The 20,570-nt window shown below is 42.3% G+C and overlaps 1 protein-coding gene across 2 annotated transcripts in view; it reads right to left on the bottom strand.

The window, feature by feature from the left end:
• Positions 1 to 20,570, bottom strand: part of ZNF81 (zinc finger protein 81) — a 57,593-nt gene that overhangs the window by 33,550 nt on the left and 3,473 nt on the right. For both annotated transcript variants that reach the window (XM_008272556.4, XM_070067002.1), the window contains exon 2: positions 15,734 to 15,956. In XM_008272556.4, coding sequence (XP_008270778.1) covers positions 15,734 to 15,787 — 54 coding nt within the window. In that variant the 5' untranslated portion in view covers positions 15,788 to 15,956. The remainder of the gene's footprint in view (positions 1 to 15,733; positions 15,957 to 20,570) is intronic.

Here is a 20,570-nt window from a genome sequence, read left to right as displayed (position 1 = left end):
AGAAATATACGATTCTATTGCAGTCAGGTATACTCCTTCCAAGTTTATATAGGTCTGCGACTATAAGCTAACATTATATCTACTAGCTCAAGATTACAAAAAAATGTAACTTTATATTTAGCCAAATTGACTCACTATCAAGATAAGCTTTATTTCAAGGAGTAATTATGTTTTGAAGTATGTCAGCTTGAAGATGGTTGCCAATATCTTTAGGTAACTTAAGCCTTGGAATTATGTTATGTTAAATTAAGTTGACCACTGGTTACTCATGAGATACTTAATTTCTAATTAAAATAGAAAAGTGAAATGTTAAGCATGATTTAAAGTTTCTGAATCTGACTTTTTAAATATTTATTTGAAAGGCAGAGTGACAGAGAAGGAATAAGAGACAGAGAGACAGAGATCTTGGGCTCACTCCCCAAATGGCCTCCATGATTAGGGCTGGGTCAGCTGGAAGCCAGGAGCCTGTAACTCCATCCAGGTTTCCCATAAGGGTGGCAGGGGCCCAGGCACTTGGGCCGTCTTCCGCTGCTTTCCCAGGTGTATTAGCAGGGAGCTGGATCGGAAGAGGGGCAGCCAAGACTGGAACCAGTGCTCCAATATGGGATGCTGTCATTGTAAGCAGATTAACTCACTGTGTCACAACACCAGCCCCTCCAATCTTATTTTTATATGATACTGACAAGCATTATATATGTGAGTCTGTTAATGAACTTGTTTGGTTTTGCCACTTTGAGAAATTGTACTACAGGTTGAGCATCCCTTACCTGAAACATTTGGACCAGACTGTTTCATATTTCAGAGTTTTTCAGATTTAGAGATATCTGCATAGATTTTACAGGTCAACCATCCCTAATAAAAATATCCAAAAATTAACATACCTCAAAATCCAAAAATTCTTGAGCATTATGTTGGCACTTAAAAGGTTTAATATTTTGGCATAATTTGAATTTTAGATTTTCATACTAGGGATGTATGCTTATGACTATAAAAAATTAAGACATATATTCATAAATAAAATGCCCATATATTATAGACAATTCATAATGATTCACAGTTCCCAGGCTGTGATAAAAAAGTTACTATGGTTAAAAGCTGTAATCAGTGGTGAGTGTTTGGCAATGATTAAGATACTTGTTAAGATACCTGCATCCCCTGTTACAGCACCTTGGTTCCACCCCTGGCTCCAACTCCCAATTCTAAGTTCCTGTTAATACAACCCTGGGAGGCAGCAATAATGATCCAAGTACTTGGGTCTCTGCCACCCATGTGGGAGACCTGAATTGAGTTCCTGGCTCTTGGCTTCTGCCTGGCTCAGTCCTGGCCACTGCAGACATTCAGGGAGTAAACCAGCAGATGGAAGCACACATGCTCTTTCTCTCTCCCTTCCCCTCCCTCCCTCTCAAATAAATAATTTTATTTAAAAAACATTTATCAGGCTAGCACTGTGGCATAGCAAGTTAAGTCATGGCCTGTGATGACGGCATCCTACATGGGTGCCAGTTTGTGTCCCGGTTGCTTCACTTTCAATTCAATTCTCTGTTAACGAGCCTGGGAAAGCAGCAGAGGATGGCCCAGTGCTTGGGCCCCTGCACCCGGGTGGGGGACCCAGATGAAGCTCCTGGTTTCTGACTTTGGCCTGGCCCAGCCCTGGCCATTGCAGCCATTTGGGGAATGAACCAGAAGACAGGAGATCCTCTCTCTCTCTCTCTCTCTCTCTCTCTCTCTAGCTCTGTATTTTATATTTTAGATAGATAAATAAATTTTTTTAAAAAAATTTACAACCACCATATATTAATGAGACTTTACCAGGAATAACAGTACCAAAAAGAATTCAAGGTATGTAAGCTATTTTTAAAGAAAGGACTGGACAGTTTTGTCCTAAAATAAAATGACTGAGTGTTCCCAGATGGATATGTAGGACAAAACCTGAATAGATATAGGAAGCTGTAGATGGTCCACAGTTTGTTCAGTTTTATGAGTTTAGACCATTTTTATTTTTAAATTTTTTTAAGATTCATTTTATTTGAAAGAGTTACAGAGAGAAGCAGAGTTAGAGAGAGAGGTCTTCTATCCGCTGGTTCACTCCCCCAAATGGCTGCAACAGCTGGAGCTGAGCCAATCCAAAGCCAGGAGCCAGGAACTTCTTCCAGGTCTCCCACCATGGGTGCAGGGGACCAAGGACTTGGACCATCTTCTGTTGCTCTCCCAGGCACATTAGTAGGGAGCTGGATCAGAAGTGGAGCAGCCAGGACTCGAACCAGTGCCCATATAGGATGCCAGCACCACAAGCTGGGGGCTTTAACCCTCTGTACCACAGCGCAGGCCCCAAGTTTAGAACATTTTTAAAAGAACATTAGTATCAGCCGGCGCCGCGGCTCACTAGGCTAATCCTCCGCCTTGCGGCGCCGGCACACCGGGTTCTAGTCCCGGTCGGAGCGCCGGATTCTGTCCCGGTTGCCCCTCTTCCAGGCCAGCTCTCTGCTGTGGCCAGGGAGTACAGTGGAGGATGGCCCAGGTGCTTGGGCCCTGCACCCCATGGGAGACCAGGATAAGTACCTGGCTCCTGGCTTCGGATCAGCGCGGTGCACCGGCCGCAGCGCACCAGCCACGGCGGCCATTGGAGGGTGAACCAACGGCAAAGGAAGACCTTTCTCTCTGTCTCTCTCTCTCTCTCTCACTATCCACTCTGCCTGTCAAAAAAAAAAAAAAACACATTAGTATCAAATGTTATAATGATACAAGAGGAGAATTTGGTCTTGTAGAACTTGGCTAAATTACCCCCCTGCCATCACACTTCTTTTTCTGTTCTTTGTCATATTTCTCCATTTTCACTGACCTCTCATCCATCCCCTTGCAACAAAACACATTCTAAGATGGCTTTGCCCCTTCCCTCCACACAAAGAGGGAACAAAATCCCCTTATTCAGTTTTCAATTACTGCTGCCATTCTCAATGTCACTAGTTGCTGGTTATACCATCCCCCTGAGACTCCCAGGACCGACACCTAACACATTGCCTGTACTGGTATCTAAACTACCCAGTATCCTCAACCCCAACCTCCCACCACATACCAGCTAGACTGTATCTCCTTAGATAATTAATGCTTCTCTTGAAATCTCTAACACTGTAACTCCATTTCCTTAGGATCAAGCATATGAAAAAAATATAGTGGCATCCCTATACCTGATAACCACCATTTTTTCTTCTACCACTTTACAAGCAGTCTTACGGATTTTCTACACAAACACTGCCTTCCTGAGGGCTCCACGCCCTGGTTACCTGCAGCTCTTATGAAGAATGCCTATGCCCCCAAAACTGTCTGTGACCCCCTGTAGTACTAATTTTATGTGCCTATCCAGCCTGTGCCTGCCTGTCCATGCTAATCTTTTCTGTGCCTTTGGAATCCATGACCAGGACCTCCCAAGATGGAAAACCACTACCCCAGGTGTGAACCACATGTCCTGAAGACTTAAATAATCACTCTCAAATGAGGCAATACAAGGTATTCAGAACTCCTCAGGAGAATCAACAATTTTCTCTTCATGCATACCAGGAGGATCATTTTATCCATGAATGGAATTACAGATGGTTTAACTTAGTGATTTTCAGCTGTCTCTAAAAGTTAACTATTATCAGCCCGCTGAGATGGCATGATGGAGGTACTCTCACCCTATGTCCTCTGATCGCTGTGCTCTTAGTTAGGGAGCCCCACCAGTTAAAAACAACACTTTCTTCCTAGGAGCACCCTGAGATTACACTCTGTGTGGAGGCCAGATAGTTACTTGCTCCCCACCAAAATATGGTGATGTGTACCTTGGGTTGGGGGATCGTAGGAGACCTGTAAGCATTTAGGAATACCCTTAAATAACTCTGGAGACATCTCTTAAACAAGGCTACCCTGGGTTGCTGGGAGGAACTTAGTTTGTTAACCCCTAGAGGGATAACTGGCTCATTACTTCTGTGCACCTGCGGGTACCTGCTCCTATGATAGGAATCATTCAATTACTAAAGGATGTGGGAAATCTGCCCCTGATTTTAACTGAGGTGATTAATGATGTTACCTCGGTCCTGGGAGGTATTTGGTCAGCCTCAACATGTCCAGGATTGTTGTGAATGATGAAACTACAAGGCAGAATCTGTGCAATTGCCAATACATCCTGCTGCGTCTGGATTAACATCTCTGGCCAAAAGGAAAGATCAATATAGAAACTTAAGGGGAGAAATAGCTGTCTTTGTAGGGCAGACTTTGATGGTTTGTGTAATTTGTTTAGCTGGTGGTGTCCAGGACTCTGGGAGCAGGGGTTGGAACTAAGGAAAATGATGGGGATTGGCTTCATCCTGCTTCTTGGAGTACTGCTGATAACCACCATCATTAAGTGCTGATTGAAACAAATGGAACATATTTGACCCTAGGCTTTGTCAAATTAATCAGAGTAGGTGATGGAGTACTGTACTGGGAAAATGTGCAGAAGCCAAGATAGTGTAGAAATGAGGAGTGGAGGACCTGGCATTGCAGCGTAGCAGGTACAGCTGCCACCTGACAGCATCCCATACGAGTGCCAGTTCGAGTCCCCACTGCTTCACTACTGATTCAGCTCCCTGCAAATGCACCTGGGAAAAGCAGCAGATGATGACCCAAGTGTTTGGGCCCCTACACCCACATGGGAGACCCGGATGAAGCTCCTGGCTTCAGCCTGGTCCAGCCATCGAGGCCATCTGGGAAGTAAATGAGCAGATCGAAGATCTCTCTGTCTCTCCTCTCTCTGTAACGCTTTCAAATAAATAAACAAATCTTTAAAAAAAAAAAAGAATTGAGGGGTGGATATTATTGGCAGGTAATTCCTCTTACATTTCCACATGTCTTGTGAGCACAGGCTACTTGCAAAAGGAAAAAAAAAATCCTTGTTTTTTACTTCCACTCCCCCATAACACTTCTAACATCAAATGAGTGGATTTTCCACACCAACCAATTCTCTGCGAATTCCAACAGGTGGTCTATAATTTAATTTGGATCTAACCACTTGGAGTTAGTACAGATCCTCATAGGTTATGGCCAGTTCCACAAGGCTATCCCTGCTCAGACACCAATCACAAGCCCAGGCCTCCCCTAATCTCTGCTCTCTTCGTGTCACCCTGTAGGATTTGGGACCCATGGAGATAGAACAAATGTAAAGACTCTGGCCACTGTTACTGCCGTGATGATACAGTTTTTTTTCTCTAGCCTGGGAGTTTCATGTCTTCTGTCAGCATCCGGGACACTATGGCAGGCTATAGTTAGTTATTGTTAGCATGAGCGCAGGCAAAATCTTGAACTTCTCACAGATCTTGACAGAAATGTTATGAACAAACTGCACACCTGGTTTGGATTCTGATTTGAAATAACCAGCTTTGAACTGAGCTATTTTTCTTTTTTTTTTAAATTTATTTATTTGAGAGGCAGAGTTACAGAGAGAGGGAGAGACAGAGACAGAGAGCTCTTCCATCTGCTGGTTCACTCCCCAAATGGCCACAACAGCTGTAGCTGGGCCAATCTGAAATTGGGACCCATGTACCTGGGGCATCTTCCACTACTTTCCCAGGCACATTAGCAGAGATCTGGATCAGAAGTGGAGCAGCCAGGACTCGAACTGGCATGCACATGGGATGCCGGTGCCACAGGTGGAGGCTTAAACTTCCACACCACAGTGCCGGCCCCTGAGCTAGTTTTCAAATATTTTTAAATGTCTTGCAAACCTCAATAAAGAGGCAAAGACAAAAAACAAAAAATATATAAATTAATATTAATAATTCCTATCAAAAGAAGTGGAGACAAAGGGAGATTTATGCCCAGAATACAGAATGAAGTGGAAATGAACAAATACTTTAAAATATAATAGAAGGGCAAGTGTTTGGCCTGGCAATTGAGGTGCAAACTGAGATGCCTGCATGCCATATCAGAATGCCTGGGTTTGAGTACAGGCTTTACTCAGATTCCAGCTAGCCTCTATTGCACATCCTGGCAGGCAGCTCAATGCAATGAGCTTCATGAATAATGCCTTATGTAAGTGGGTCCTGCCACCCACAAGGAAGACCTAGATTGAGTTCTCATCTCTCTGCTTCGGCATGGCCCAGCCCAGCCATCATGGGGAACTGGGAGTGAACCAGTGGATAGGAGCTCTTTCTCTGCCTGGCTCTCTGTCTGTCTCTGTCTCTCAAAATCTTTCTTCTTCCCACTCTCTCTTTCAAATAAATAAAAAATTTTTAGTAGTTCCTACTCTTTTATTTATCTTAGAAAATTTTTAAAAATTAAAAAAATAGTTTTTTTTAAGATTTATTTATTTGAGAGGCAGAGTTAAAGACAGGGAGAAGGAGAGACAGAGAGAGAGAGGTCTCCCATCCACTGGTTCATTCCTCAAACGGCAGCAATGGCTAGAACTGGGTCAATCCGAAGCCAGAAGCTTGAAGTTTCCTCCAGGTGTCCCACTCAGGTGCAGGAGCCCAAGCACTTGGGCCAGATTCCACTGCCTTCCCAGGCCATAGCAGAGAGCTGGATTGGAAGAGGTGCAGCCAGGATATGAACCAGTGCCCGTACAGGATGCTGGCACTGCAGGCGGAGGCCTAACCTACTACACCAATGCCGGCCCCTTACTTTTTAACAGATTCGATGTGGTATGTAGATACAATAAATATTTTTTTAAAAAGAGTTGATCCAGATAAACTGAACAGAGAAGTTCTCCAATACAAGGTTGACAGAAAACTAATAAATGAATTATTGAAATAACAGTATACAAATCTTGTCATTATGCACACTGCACAGTTAACAGATACTATTGTAATAATTAGAATATTAAATCCATTTCATTAAGGTAATGTTATAAAGAAACCACTTAAAGGATGAAATAAGGAATTCAAACCTTTCAAATTACAATGGAACACAAAACAAAGCAAAATAAAGCATATAATGAAAGGTAAACTAAAAAGCCAAGCATTAAAATTCAAAAGCATAATATAAAAGGCATCTTCCATTTATTACATAGAAGCAATGAACAAAAGACTCAGAACAAGGATGGTCAAAGAATAAACAAAGGTAACACCCACAAAGGAAGCAAAATCTCCATCTTATTCTCAACCTGAGTAGAATTCTGAGGCAAAGAATTAGACAGCTACTTTATAAAGATCAAAGATTTGATCCAGAATCAAAGCTTCTGGATACCATCACTGTATCAGGAGGTCCCAACAGAAGGAAGTAAGGTCTCCACATTCATCAGTCAGAGGTGAATTCCGGCAAAGTGTGAAACAAGACAAAGGAAGATACTTGATAAAGAACGCAACTACAAACGAAGACTTCTTGATGTTGTGAACCAGTCCCCACTGCTTCAGCAATAACCCCTTCTGTGAGTTTGGGGAAGAACTGCAAGTGTGGGACACTTAACTTTGATACTATTAACAACTAAGAATGGATGTCTCATTTTATCATATCCCTGTTCTGTGACAATATGTTAAGATGGTGAATTATACATCGATTTTGTAATACTGAACCAAAGGTCAGAATGAGTGAGTTTTTAAAGCAATCATTGATTGGATTCTGCTTGCAAATATTTCACTAGCAGTTGCTCACAAGTGGTCCAAAATTGTTGGTGCTCTTTTTTTTTTTTTAAGATATATTTATGGGTCCAGAGCTGTAGCATGGTGGGTAAAGCTGATGCCTGCAGTGCCGGCATCCCATGTGGGTGCTGGTTCAAGTCCCAGCTTCTCCACTTCTGATCCATCGCTCTGCTATGGCCTGGGAAAGCAGTAGAAGATGGCCCAAGTCCTTGGGCCCCTGCACCCACATGGGAGACCTGGAAGAAGCTCCAGGCTCTTGGCTTCAAATCAGCCCAGGTCTGGCTGCTTCAGCCATATGGGGAGTGAACCAGTGGATGGAAGATCGTTCTCTCTCTCACTCTCTCTCTCTCTCTGCCTCTGTAACACTGCCTTCCAAATAAATAAATAAATCTTTAAAAAGATTTAAAAAGATTTATTTATTTGAGAAACAGAAATATACACAGAGAGAGGGAGAGACACAGAGAGAGATATTCCATCTGCTGGTTCACTCCCCAATGGCCAAAACAATCAGGACTCGGCCAGGCCAAAGCCAGAAGCCAGGAGCTTCCTCTGGTCTCCCATGTGGGTGCAGGGGCCTAAGGACTTGGGCTATCCCCTGCTGCTTTCCCAGGTGCATTAGCAGGAAGCTGGATCAGAAGTGAAGCATCTAGGATTCAAACTGGCACCCATATGGGATGCCGGCACTGCAGGCTGTGTCTTTAACCTGCTGAGCCACAGCACTGACCCCTGTTGGTGTTCTTTTGGCAGGCTTTTTAGGCAACAATGTATTAGGATCCTAGAAAGGATGTAGTAGGAATGGCAGTTTAGATTATAAGAGGGGAGAGAGCTCAGAGTAGAGAGCTTGCCATAATTAGGACTTTCAGGACCTGCAGAGACCTGTACCACGGGGGGGACTACAGGGGAATGGGCTCCACCCCCACCCCAATTTGAGGAACCAAGTCTCTGGCCTGAAATCCAGGACATCAAAGGCATTATTTTTATGCAAATCTTGTCAGTCAACTTACAAGAATAAATTACTCTTTTGGTCAAACAAATTGGCTGGAAGGGAGGCTTTTTTCAAATGGAAAATATGATTACATGCTGTATGCCTGGGAGAAGATAGCAACACAGAAGTAGGAAAGAAGTCGAATGAGGAAAGATGGGAGATAATTGGAGGAGAAGGACAGGGGCCCAGTGGAAAGGCTGTTTCTTTTTAACAGGAAGTTCATGTGTACAAGAAAGATCTATAATTTCAGATCTATAATTTCCCCTCTACCTGCAAGTTTAGCTTTACTTCATAAACTGACATGTGCTGTTTGAAGTTTACCTCTATGTATTTTGTAATGTGATTTGTATTTTCTCTTTAAAATATATTGACAAAATACCTTTTTTCCCTTTGTTTCTTAAGATTTATTTATTTGAAAGGCAGAGTTACAGAAACAGAGGGACAGATAGAGAGAGAGAGAGATATCTTCCATCCACTGGTATACTCCCCAAATAGTTATTTTAATTTGAGCTATTTAGCCCCAATGGCTCAGGCTGGGTCAGGTTGAAACCAGGAGCCAGGAGCCCCATCTGGGTCTCCCACGTGGGTGGCAGGGGCCCAAGCACTTGGACTGTCATCTGCTGCTTTCCCAGGTGGATTAGCAGGGAGTTGGATCAGAAGTGGAGCAGCTAGCACTTGAACCTGTGCTCATATTGGATGCTGGCGTCACAGGTGGTGGCTCAATTTGCCATGCCACAATGCTGGCCCCTATGAAATATTCTCAATGTATATAGAGATGATTTATTTTAGCCAGTTTTTTACTTCTTAATGGAATGCTCTGTGGTCACAGAATACAATGAGACATATTATAGTAAAGCTTTAGATTATTTTTCTTTGCTTGATGACATAGTTACTGAAAAGGAGCAGGCGTTTGGCACAGCAATTAAGATACTGTTGGGATGCTTGCACCGCATATTGCAGTGCCTGGATTCAGGTCCTAGTTTCCATTCCTGATTTCGGCTTTTTGGGAAAAGCGCATCCTGAAAGGCAGCAGGTGATGGCTCAGTACTGGGGGCCCTGCCACCTACTTGGGAAACCGGAACTGAATTCCTGGCTGCTGGTTTGGCCTCAGCTAGCCCCAGCTGTTGTGGGTATTTGGGGAGTGAACCAGGGGATGGGAGACCTTTGTCTTTCAAATAAAAAAAATTTAAATTTAAAAATGGTTAATGGTGGAATTAACTATTTCTGCTAGTTTCAATTTTACACAGCTTAAGAATATGTTATTAGCTATAAGTGTATTGATAATTTTTCTAATTCTTGGTATATACTAGTTTGAACCATTTACCTTTAGCCCTTGTGATGTTTTTGAGCTTACATTCCTTCTAGGCAGATATTAAAATTGCAGCTCCAGGTTTCTATGTTCTTGGTCTATTCCTTTATTTCCATATGTTCTGAATCTTGATTTTTTTTTAACGGTTTAATCATCTCATTAAAGTTTCAATAGCTGGAAAATTTCTCCAGTAATTTAAAAATGTATTTATTTATTGAAAAGCAGAGGGTCAGGGGGTCGGGGGAGAGATTTCCTATTTACTGGTTCACTCCTCAAATGCCCTCAACAGTCACAGCTGAGCCAGGCGGAAGCCAGGAGCTAGAAATTCAATCTGCATCTCTCACATGAGGGGCAGGGATCTATATACTTGAGCCATCACCTGCAGTCTCCCAGGGTGTACATCAATAGGAAGCTAGAATCAGGAGTAGAGCCAGGACTCAAACCCAGGCACTCTGATATCGGATGTGAGTGTCCCAAGCAAAGTTTTCATCATCACACCAAATGCCTGTGCTAGGGTCTTCAAGTATAACTTATATTTATAAACTAATTCTGTACCAGGGCTGGCACTGTGGCAGTGGGTTAATCTACTATATACAACACCAGCATCCCATATAGGCACCAGTTCGAGTCCTGGCTGCTCCACTTTTGATCCAGCTCCCTGCTAATGCACCTGGGGAAGGAGTAGAAGATGGTCCAAGTGCTTGGGTCCCTGCACCCATGTGGGATACCAAGAAGAAGCTCCTGGCTCCTGCTCTCTCTCTAATTCTGACTTTCAAATAAGTAAATAAATAAATCTTAAATGTACCTTGGGGAATTAATGCTTGTTCCCTTTTTCCAATTAATCTGAAAATCATTTATTTCAATGAATGCTTCTAATCCATTTATAATATGTAATTATTATCACTAGGTTGTATTTATACAATTTATATATTTCTTTGTATATTCCTTTAACTTTCTTGGCACTTCAAATTTTGGTATTTCACCCCTTAATTCTCACTTGAAAGTTACTATTTATTTTTATTCTTCTATTCATTTGCTCCAACAGAAGATCATAATTATGTGCATATTTCTCTAAAATATAATAGGTCTATCAATACCTATAGCCTTCTTCTGAAAAAGAATAAGAAAACCATAAGATTGTTTTTTATTTTCCTTTCATTTATTTTCTCTCAACTACCTTTTGTGTGGCTATAATTGTAATTTTAGTTCCAATTTATAATGATAAATATTCGAATACATTTGCATTGCTTTTTCATTTACCAAATAGAAACAAAAACTAATGCCAAAATATATTTGTAGAAAACACTGGCACACTAATGGGGAACACAAAGATTACTTGATAAAAATGCAGACATACCCAATTCTTTAGTACATCTGAATGACCATAAACAGATAGTCCTATCTTAAAGTATAAATTTAAAGCAAGCTCACTGACAACAAGAGGATTTTTAAAAAATATGTCATGCTTATTATAAATTGTATGTAGAAAAGAAAGTGGTAGATTTCTAAAAAAGGGTAATCAGAGACTTAGCCCTACCATCTATTAGAATAAATTATAAAGAGATTAATAAGAATAATTAAGTTGATGACCATAAGGCAGCTCAATGGAATAGAATAAAGTCCAGAAATATCCTAGAGTTACATATTGGGATGTATGTAAATGTCAGTATAGTATTGCATTTTAGTGGGAAAAATATAAGTTATTTAGCAATTGGTGTTGGGACAGATGTGCAAAGAATATGAAGATGGATTTCCCAGCTAAGGTGTTACAACAGAAACAAACAACCAGATAATCACAGAAACAGAAAATAAAAACACAAAAGTACTAAAAAGAAAATACAAGAGTTATGTGTGTGTGTGTGTGTGTGTGCGCGCGTGTGTGTTTTCAAATATAGCTGAGCAATGGCAAGGGCCTTTCTAGTTATGATCTTTCTAGTTATGATCTAAAACTTAGAGAAAACAAAAGATTTATAAGCTCAATTATGTGAGTACATTGATAAAATAACACAATTTTAATTTAAAGGACAAACGAGCAGTTGGGAGAAATGATTTGCGGCATATATGAAAGATAAGAGTTGGCGCTGGTGCTGCAGTGTAGGGGTAGAGCCGACACCTGTGATGCTGGCGTGCCATATGGGTGCTGGTTCCAGATCTCACTGCTCCACCTCTGATCCAGCTCCCTGCTAATGCACCCGGGAAAGCAACGGAGGAGGCCCCAAGTCCTTGGGCCCCTGCACCCATGTGGGAGACCCAGAGGAAGCTCCTGGCTGCTGGCTTCAGCCTAGCCCATCCTCAGCCATTGTGGCCATCTGGGGAGTGAACCAGTGAATGGAAAATTCTCTCTCTCTCTGTTCCTCCTCCCCCTCTCCCTCTCTCTCTATAACTTTTTCAAATAAATAAATAAAATCTTTAATAAAAAGATAGAGTTAATATCCTTAATAAATAAATATAAATTAATAGCAACAACCTGATAGAATGAGGGGCAAAGCAAATTTTAAAAGGGCCCAGAAAAAAATAACATAAATGATTCTTTTAAAAAAAGATTTATTTATCTGAACATTGGACAGAGTTAATTCCTCCTTCATTCTGAGAACCCTTTTTTTCTCTTGGCTTCCCAGACACAGGACTGGTTTCCCTGGCTTCATTACCTGTTTCTTCCCTGGTTCTTTGTTTGCTTCTCTTTTAGACATCAGTGCTTCAGGCTCTGGCCAGGACTACCTTCCCCTGTCTATGGCAGGCCCTCCCTTGCTCATTTCTTCTGCTCTTATAATTGTATTTTTTAAAGAAAATCTATGTATGTATGTATGTATTTGAAAATGAGAGTGGCAGAGAGAGAGGGAGACAAAGAAAGATCATGCTGGTTCACTCTCCAAATGGCTGCAACACCAGGAAAAGCTGTTGTTTGCAACACCGGCATCCCTTATCGGAAGGTCCATTCAAGCCTCGGATACTCCTCTTCCATTCCAATTTCTCGGTATTCTCCTGTGAAGGCAGTGAATGAAGGCTCAAGTATTTGAGTCCTTGCTCCCCATGTGGAAGACCAAGATGGATTTCTTGGCTTCTGGCTCCAGGCTTTAGCCTGGCCCAGATCTGCTGCGACCATCTGGGGACTGAACCAGCAGATGGAAGATTCCCCCGCCCCGCCCTTTTCCTTCTCTCTCTCTCTCTTGATTTTGCCTTTCAAATATATAAATCAATATTTAAAATACTAATAACATTCTTTACAGAATTAGAAAAAATCCTAAAGTGTATATGGGAACATAAAAAATCTAAAATAGTCAAAGGAATATTGAACTGAAAGAACAAAGCTGGGCACCGGTGCTGTGGCGTGGAAGGTTAAGTCTCTACCTGCAGTGCTGGCATCCCAGACAGATGCCAGTTCAAGTCTCCGAGGCTCCACTTCTGTTCCAGCTCCCCGCTAATGTGTCTGGGAAAGCAGAGGAGGACAGCCCAAGTGCTGTGGCCCTGCACCCACATGGGAGACCCGGAAGACACTCCTGGATCCTGTCTTCATCCTGGCCCAGCCCCAGCCATCACAGCCACTTGGGGAGTGAACCAGCGGCAGGAAGATTTCACTCCTTCTGTCACCCTGTCTTTCAAATAAGTAAATAAATCCCTTTTTAAAAAAAGAATAATAAACACTAATCATGGATTCTACCTAAACAATGATATATTTATCTTAGGAGGAAATGTGTATGTGAGTGGGGTTGTCTAGAAAAGCTAAATCTGGCCGGCACCGCGGCTCACTAGGCTAATCCTCTGCCTTGCGGCGCCGGCACACCGGGTTCTAGTCCCGGTAGGGGTGCCGGATTCTGTCCCGGTTGCCCCTCTTCCAGGCCAGCTCTCTGCTGTGGCCAGGGAGTGCAGTGGAGGATGGCCCAAGTGCTTGGGCCCTGCACCCCATGGGAGGCCAGGATAAATACCTGGCTCCTGCCTTTGGATCAGCGCGGTGCACCGGCCGCAGCGCGCCGGCCGCGGCAGCCATTGGAGGGTGAACCAACAGCAAAAGGAAAAAAGGAAGACCTTTCTCTCTGTCTCTCTCTCTCTCTCTCACTGTCCACTCTGCCTGTCAAAAAAAAAAAAAAAAAAAGAAAAAAAGAAAAAAAGAAAGAAAGAAAAGCTAAATCTCTAGGTTCCATGGTGGAAAATCAACAGATAATGCTCCAAACTGAAAAAAAAAAAAACACAGATATTAAAGATATCGAGAGTGCTTCTTAGGGAGCTGGCATCTATAGAAAAGGAAACTGGGAAGAACTATTTTTCTAACAAGATTTCCAGAACTATTTGATACTTAGTATCACTTTTAAAGATTTATTTATTTGAAAGTCAGAATTACACAGAGAGAGAAGGAGAGGCAGGATGGGGGGTCCTCCATCTGCTCAATTGGCTGCAATGGCTGGAGCTGCAATGATCCAAAGCCAGAAGCCAGGAGCTTCTTCTGGGTCTCTCATGCGAGTGCAGGGGCCCAAGGACTTGGGCCATCTTCCACTGCTTTCCCAGGCCATAACAGAAAGCTGGATTGGAAGTGGAGCAGCCGGGATTCGAACCAGCACCCATATGGGATGCCGGCACTGCAGGTGGCGGCTTTACCTGCTGTGCCACAGTGCCGGCCCCTAGTACCACTTTTAAATAAAACTAAAAAGTAATTGAGGGGCCGGCACCGTGGCTCACTTGGTTAATCCTCCGCCTGCGGCGCCGGCATCCCATATGAGTGCCGAGTTCTAGTCCTGGTTGTTCCTCTTCCAGTCCAGCTCTGCTGTGGCCCGGGAAGGCAGTGGAGGACGGCCCAGGTCCTTGGGCCCTGCACCCGCATGGGAGACCAGGAGGAAGCACCTGGCTCCTGGCTTCAGATCGGCGCAGCGCCGGCCATGGCGGCCATTTGGAGAGTGAACCAACGGAAGGAAGATCTTTCTCTTTGTCTCTCTCTCTCACTGTCTATAACTCTACCTGTCAAATAAATAAAAAATAAAAAAAACTAATTGAAAATTACAAAGTAGTAAAAAAGATTCATAAAAATATACAAGAATGACAAAGGGTTATTAACTTAAATTTTTTTAAAATACATAAACTAAGATACACCAATCATCAGTGGAAGAGGAGTGGGAAGTTTACAAAAGAGAAATAAATTGCCAATCACAATATGTATATGGGTGTGTTGGGGGAGGAACTGATCCTGCCAAGAAAAAAAGTAATAAACAAGATCTTCAAAAAGTTTGTGGAAAATTCATACTATGAAAAAAAGAATGAGTTTCAAAAATTTTTTGCACCAAAATAAAACTGATGCTTTAATTCCATTTTCGATGAACATTTTGAAGTACCCTCTGCTATGGTTTGGCTATAAGTTTGGGTGTCCCCCAAAGGCTCATGTGCTAAAGGTTTAGTCTCCAAACTCTCATGTTAGTGCTACTAAGGAGTAGGAAATCTAATCAAAATACGGTGTTTAGAAGAGCCTTTGGGAAGTGATTGAATTAAATTATTAGGGTGAAGCTGAATTAGGGTGAACAGCTGAATCACGGTGGCTTGATAAGGACAGTAATAGATAAGGAGAGTGTAGATGGGTGTGTTCTCCCTTCCATGCGGTACTCCGCACCACCTAGGGACTCTGTCAGTAAGAATGCCCTTAACAGATGCCCAACCAATGGGGCCACCTGATCGTGGACTGTGAATCTCCAGAACCATGAGCTAAAAAATCTTTTTTATCTTTATAAAGTTAGTTCCCTTGGTTATTTCATTGTAGTGATGAAACGCTATTTAATACACCTTTATGCAGATGAAAACAAAGAGATCAAATCTTTCCTTCAGGTTCAGGAGCCCCAGATGAATTCGTACCCCTGGGCGCCCCTTCCTCCTCACCTCACAGGTGTTGCCATGTCCCCCTGGTTGGCAAACATCTGCATTAGCTGCCATGTTCCTGATAGACCTCAGCCCTGGGGCTCTCCTGCTGACAGCTCCACTCTTCCCAGGAGGCTGAAGCGCAGTGTGTCTGTGGACTCAGAGCTTCTGGGGTCAAAAGGAAGAGCCTTTTGTGGGGTCTGGCCCGGTGACTCCGCAGAATCTCCAAGAACCTCCAAGAAACCTAGAAAGACAACATTCACAAGGTCAGAGCCATACAAACATTGCCTGAAGGCATCAAGGGACAGCTCATGTCACTGGGTCCTGTGGAGCAGACACGGTGTAGGAAACACTTAGTAATTAAAATGCAATATGAGTGACACCATGAGATTTTACTAAAAATTAATAAAGGTTGATTTTCTGGCTCTGCCAGTTATTATCTGTGAGAATATGAAAAGGCTTCTTCAATTATATTTTTCAAAATGAACCAAAACTATTTATCCTAAGTGGTTGTGAAAAAATTAAATGAATTAATGTTCATAAGGCATCTAGCACCAGGTTGGCACAAGATATTATTATCATTATTATTATTATTATAATGAACTGTGTAATGTGCAGAATCAGGTACCTCAACTAATTTGCACAATCCTGCCATGTATTTGTTGCTAGAATTATTATTCCATTTTAGGCACACAGAAATAGAAGTTTGGTGATGTTAAGTCAAACCCAATCTACCTGGATCCAAAGTTTATGTTTTCAACATTGTATCATATGATACCTTTTAGACAGTAGGCCCAAATAAACATGGTTCTGTTTAATAGATGTTAAAAATCTGACTGTGAATTTGGAATAAAGAAGTTTAGTAAGTGTTCTTGATACAGGAGAGATATGCCATAAGGAAAATGTTAATAGACTAAGATTAAAATTTGTAAACTACCTCAAAAATATCTAAAGGTAAAGCTATTTCTTCTATTGAGAGATCTAGGGAGGACAGTGTCTTGTCGATGTTGACTAATATAAGAGACAATTTTAGTCCAATCAGCTGAGAGGCACTATAGATTTAGTCTTGTTAGGAAAGGGAAAACGTCCACTTAAAATGAAGAGGAACCTAATTAAAACAGCATAAATAAGAAATGGGTGGAAGAAGGGCTGGCATTGTGGTGTAGCAGGTAAGAGCACCCCTACAGTGCCAGCATCCCATATGGTCACCAGTTCGAATCCCTGCTGCTCTACTTCCCATCTAGCTCTCTGCTATGGCCTGGGAATGCAATGGGGGATAGCCTAAGTCCTTGGCCCCTGCACCCCCGTGGGAGGCTTGGAAGAAGCTCCTGGCTCCTGGCTTCAGATGGGCCCAATTCTGGCCCTTGCGGCCTTTTGAGAAGTGAACCAGTAGATGGAGGACTTTCTCTCTCTGTGTGTCTTGCTCTGTCTCTCTCTCTCTCTCTCTCTCCCTGCCTCTCCATGACTCTTTCTTTTCTTTTTACATTTATTTATTTATTTGAAAGGCAGAGAGCCATGGAGAGGCCGAGGCAGAGGCCGAGGCCGAGGCCGAGGCAGAGGCAGAGGCAGAGGCAGAGGCAGAGGCAGAGAGAGGTCTTCCATCTGCTGGTTCACTCCCCAGATGGACGCAACGGCTGGAGCTGAGCCGATCTAAAGCCAGGAGCCAGGAGCTTCTTCCAAGCCTCCCACGGGGGTGCAGGGGCCAAGGACTTAGGCTATCCCCCATTGCATTCCCAGGCCATAGCAGAGAGCTGGATCGGAAGTGGAACAGCTGGGACACGAATTGGTGCCCATATGGGATGCTGGCACTGCAGGTGGTGGCTTTACCCGTCTACGACACAGCACCCGCCCAACTCTGCCTTTCAAATAAATAAATCTTTTCAAAAAAAGAAATGGGAAGGGGCCGGCGCTGTAGCGTAGCAGGTAAAGCCATTGCCTGCAGCGCCGGCATCCCATGTGGGTGCCGGTTCGAGTCCCGGCTGCTCCACTTCCAATCCAGCTCTCTGCTGTGGCCTGGGAAAGCAGTAGAAGATGGCCCAAGTCCTTGGGCCCCTGCACCCATGTGGGAGACCCAGAAGAAGCTCCTGGCTCCTGGCTTTGGATCGGAGCAACTGCAGCCGTTGCAGCCAAATGGGGAGTGAACCAGCGGATGGGAGGCCTCTCTCTCTCTCTCTCACTCTCTCTCTGCCTCTTTGTAACTCTTTCAAATAAATAAATAAATCTTTTAAAAAAAGAAACGAGAGGAAGAAAAAAGAAGTAAATAAAAAATAAGAATAAAACTATAATAAAGAATATAAACCAAGTCAAATTTTTAAAACAGAAAGAGGATGCTGCCAAAGAAAGAATACTCCTTCTTCTCTTATACTCAAGGAAATGTTAGAAAATTTCTTCAAATAACTCAGTCACAAAGAATATCTGATAGATGTTTTAATCCTAGGAATCAGCAGGCTTAATTTTCTGATCACAGCATAAGCTGTACAATATTATTAGTCATTAGGGAAATACAAATCAAAACCAATATCGTCCATTCACCAGGAGACTAGTTCACATCCCTTAGGATGGCTAAAATAAGAAAAAAGACAATAGTAAGCGTTGACAAGATGTGAATAAGCTGGAGCCCTCACACATTCCTGGTTAGACTATAAAATGGGGCAGCTACTCTGAAAACTAGTTTGGCAGTTCCTCAAAATGTGAACCATGGAGTCACCACATGGCTCAGAAATTCCCCTCCTAGGTGGAGAGAAATCAAAACATGTATCTGCTCCAAAATTTGTCCATAAATATTCACATTATTCATAGCAAACAAAGATAAAAACAATTTAAATATCCATCAACTGACAAATGGGTAAGATTTGGCATAGCCATACAATAAAATAATATATGGTAATTAAAAAAAGAAGCACTGATACCTGCTACAACCTGGAATAAACCTTAAAATCATTAAATGAAGGGAAAGAAACCAGTCACACAAAAGCACATATTTGATGATGCCATTTCTGTAATATGGCCACAACAGGCAAATCCATAGAGATAGAAAGTAGATTAGTGGTTGCCCAGGGCTGGGAGTGTGGGGTGGCATGAGCAGTGAACATCTGCTAGTCTAAACAAGGTTTCTTTTGTGGGTGTTTCAAAGGTTCTAAAATTGTATTGTGGTAATGGCTGCACAACCCCATGACTATCCTAAAATCCACCGAACTTTATCTTTTAAATGGGTGAGTTTTATGATTCTGGAATAAATTCATTTAAAAAAAAAAGAAAGAAAAGAAACTTTTCCCTAAATAATCCAGTAGAAAAGTGGGAAATAAATACAAAAGCTATTTGATTTCTACCAGAAGGTATGGAATACAAAGTTGTATTTAGACTGAAATTTATACTTTAAAATAGATTATTTTTAATTAAAAATAAATATAACTGAAAAGTTATAGGCCCAACCAAAAATATTCAAAATAGAAAAAAAAAACAAAATTAAACAAAATAAAAACAAAAACCAGGATGTATGAATTACTAAAGATAAAACTTTAAATAAAATGAAACAGGGGCTGGCGCTGTGACGCAGTGGGTTAACGCCCTGGCCTGAAGCGCCGGCATCCCACATAGGTGCCAGTTCTAGTCCCGGCTGCTCCACATCCAATCCAGCTCTTTGCTATGGCCTGGGATAGCAGTAGAAGATGGCCCAAGTCCTTGGGCCCCTGCACCCACGTGGGAGACCCGGAGGAAGCTCCTGGCTCCTGGCTTTGGATCGGCGCAGTTCTGGCCGTTGCAGCCAATTGGGGAGTGAACCATCGGATGGAAGACCTCTCTCTCTCTCTCTCTCTCTCTGCCTCTCCTCTCTCTGTGTAACTCTGACTCTCAAGTGAAAAATAAATAAATCTTAAAAAAAATAAAATGAAACAAATATAACACTATAGGGTTTAAAGAAAATAAGAGCTAGTCCTTTGGAATGACCAGTGGCATTCTTAGCAAAGACAAAGAAGAAAAGTATATATGTATATATATATATATGTGTGTGTGTGTGTGTGTGTGTGTATATATATATATAAAATGCAACAGTTAAGTTGCTGCTTGGGATGGCCACATGCCAATATTGTTATGCCAGATTTGAGTCCCAATTGCTCTGTTACCAGTAGAGTTTCCTGCTGATGCATATCTAGGGAGTCAGATGATGGCTCAAGTACTTGGGTCCTTGCTGCCTGTGTGGGAGATCTAGATTGAGTCCCTGACTCCTGGCTTTGGCCTGGCCCAGACCTAACTTTCTCGGACATTTCAGGAGTGAACCAGTGGATAGAATATCTCTCTTCATCTCTCTCTGCCTTTCAAATAAAAAATGAAAATAGGTGTGGGTGTTGTGGAACTGTGGATTAAGCCACCACTTGGGATGCCTACATTCTATATCAGAGTGTTGGTTTGAGTTCCAGTTCCTCCACTTCCAATTCAGTATCCTGCTAATGTGCACCCTGGGAAGCAGCAGGTGATGGCTCAAGTACTTGGTTCCCAGCCACCCATGTGGGAGACCCAGAGGGCACCGCAGGATCCCCAGCCCCAGCTGTTGTGGGCATTTGAGGAGTGAGCCAGCAGATGGAAGATCTCTGTCACTCTCTTTGTCTCTGTTTCTCTCCATCAATTGCACTGTGTTTCAAATAGATGGAAATAAACATGTTAAAAAATACAATGAACAAAAATATAGATATATTTCAAATTATATATAATATACAAATACATTTATTTCATATATATGTGTGTATATATTTGAATTGAGAGAGGAGAAACATTTTCCAGGTAGGGGGCTGTTTAAATAAGCAAAAAAAAAATCAATGAAATTGAAAATAGAAAAGCAATGGAGAAAAACTGTTAGAAAAGA

Source organism: Oryctolagus cuniculus, chromosome X (assembly GCF_964237555.1).
Source record: "Oryctolagus cuniculus chromosome X, mOryCun1.1, whole genome shotgun sequence".
Lineage (NCBI taxonomy): Eukaryota > Metazoa > Chordata > Mammalia > Lagomorpha > Leporidae > Oryctolagus > Oryctolagus cuniculus.
This window is presented reverse-complemented; position numbering and strand designations above follow the sequence as displayed.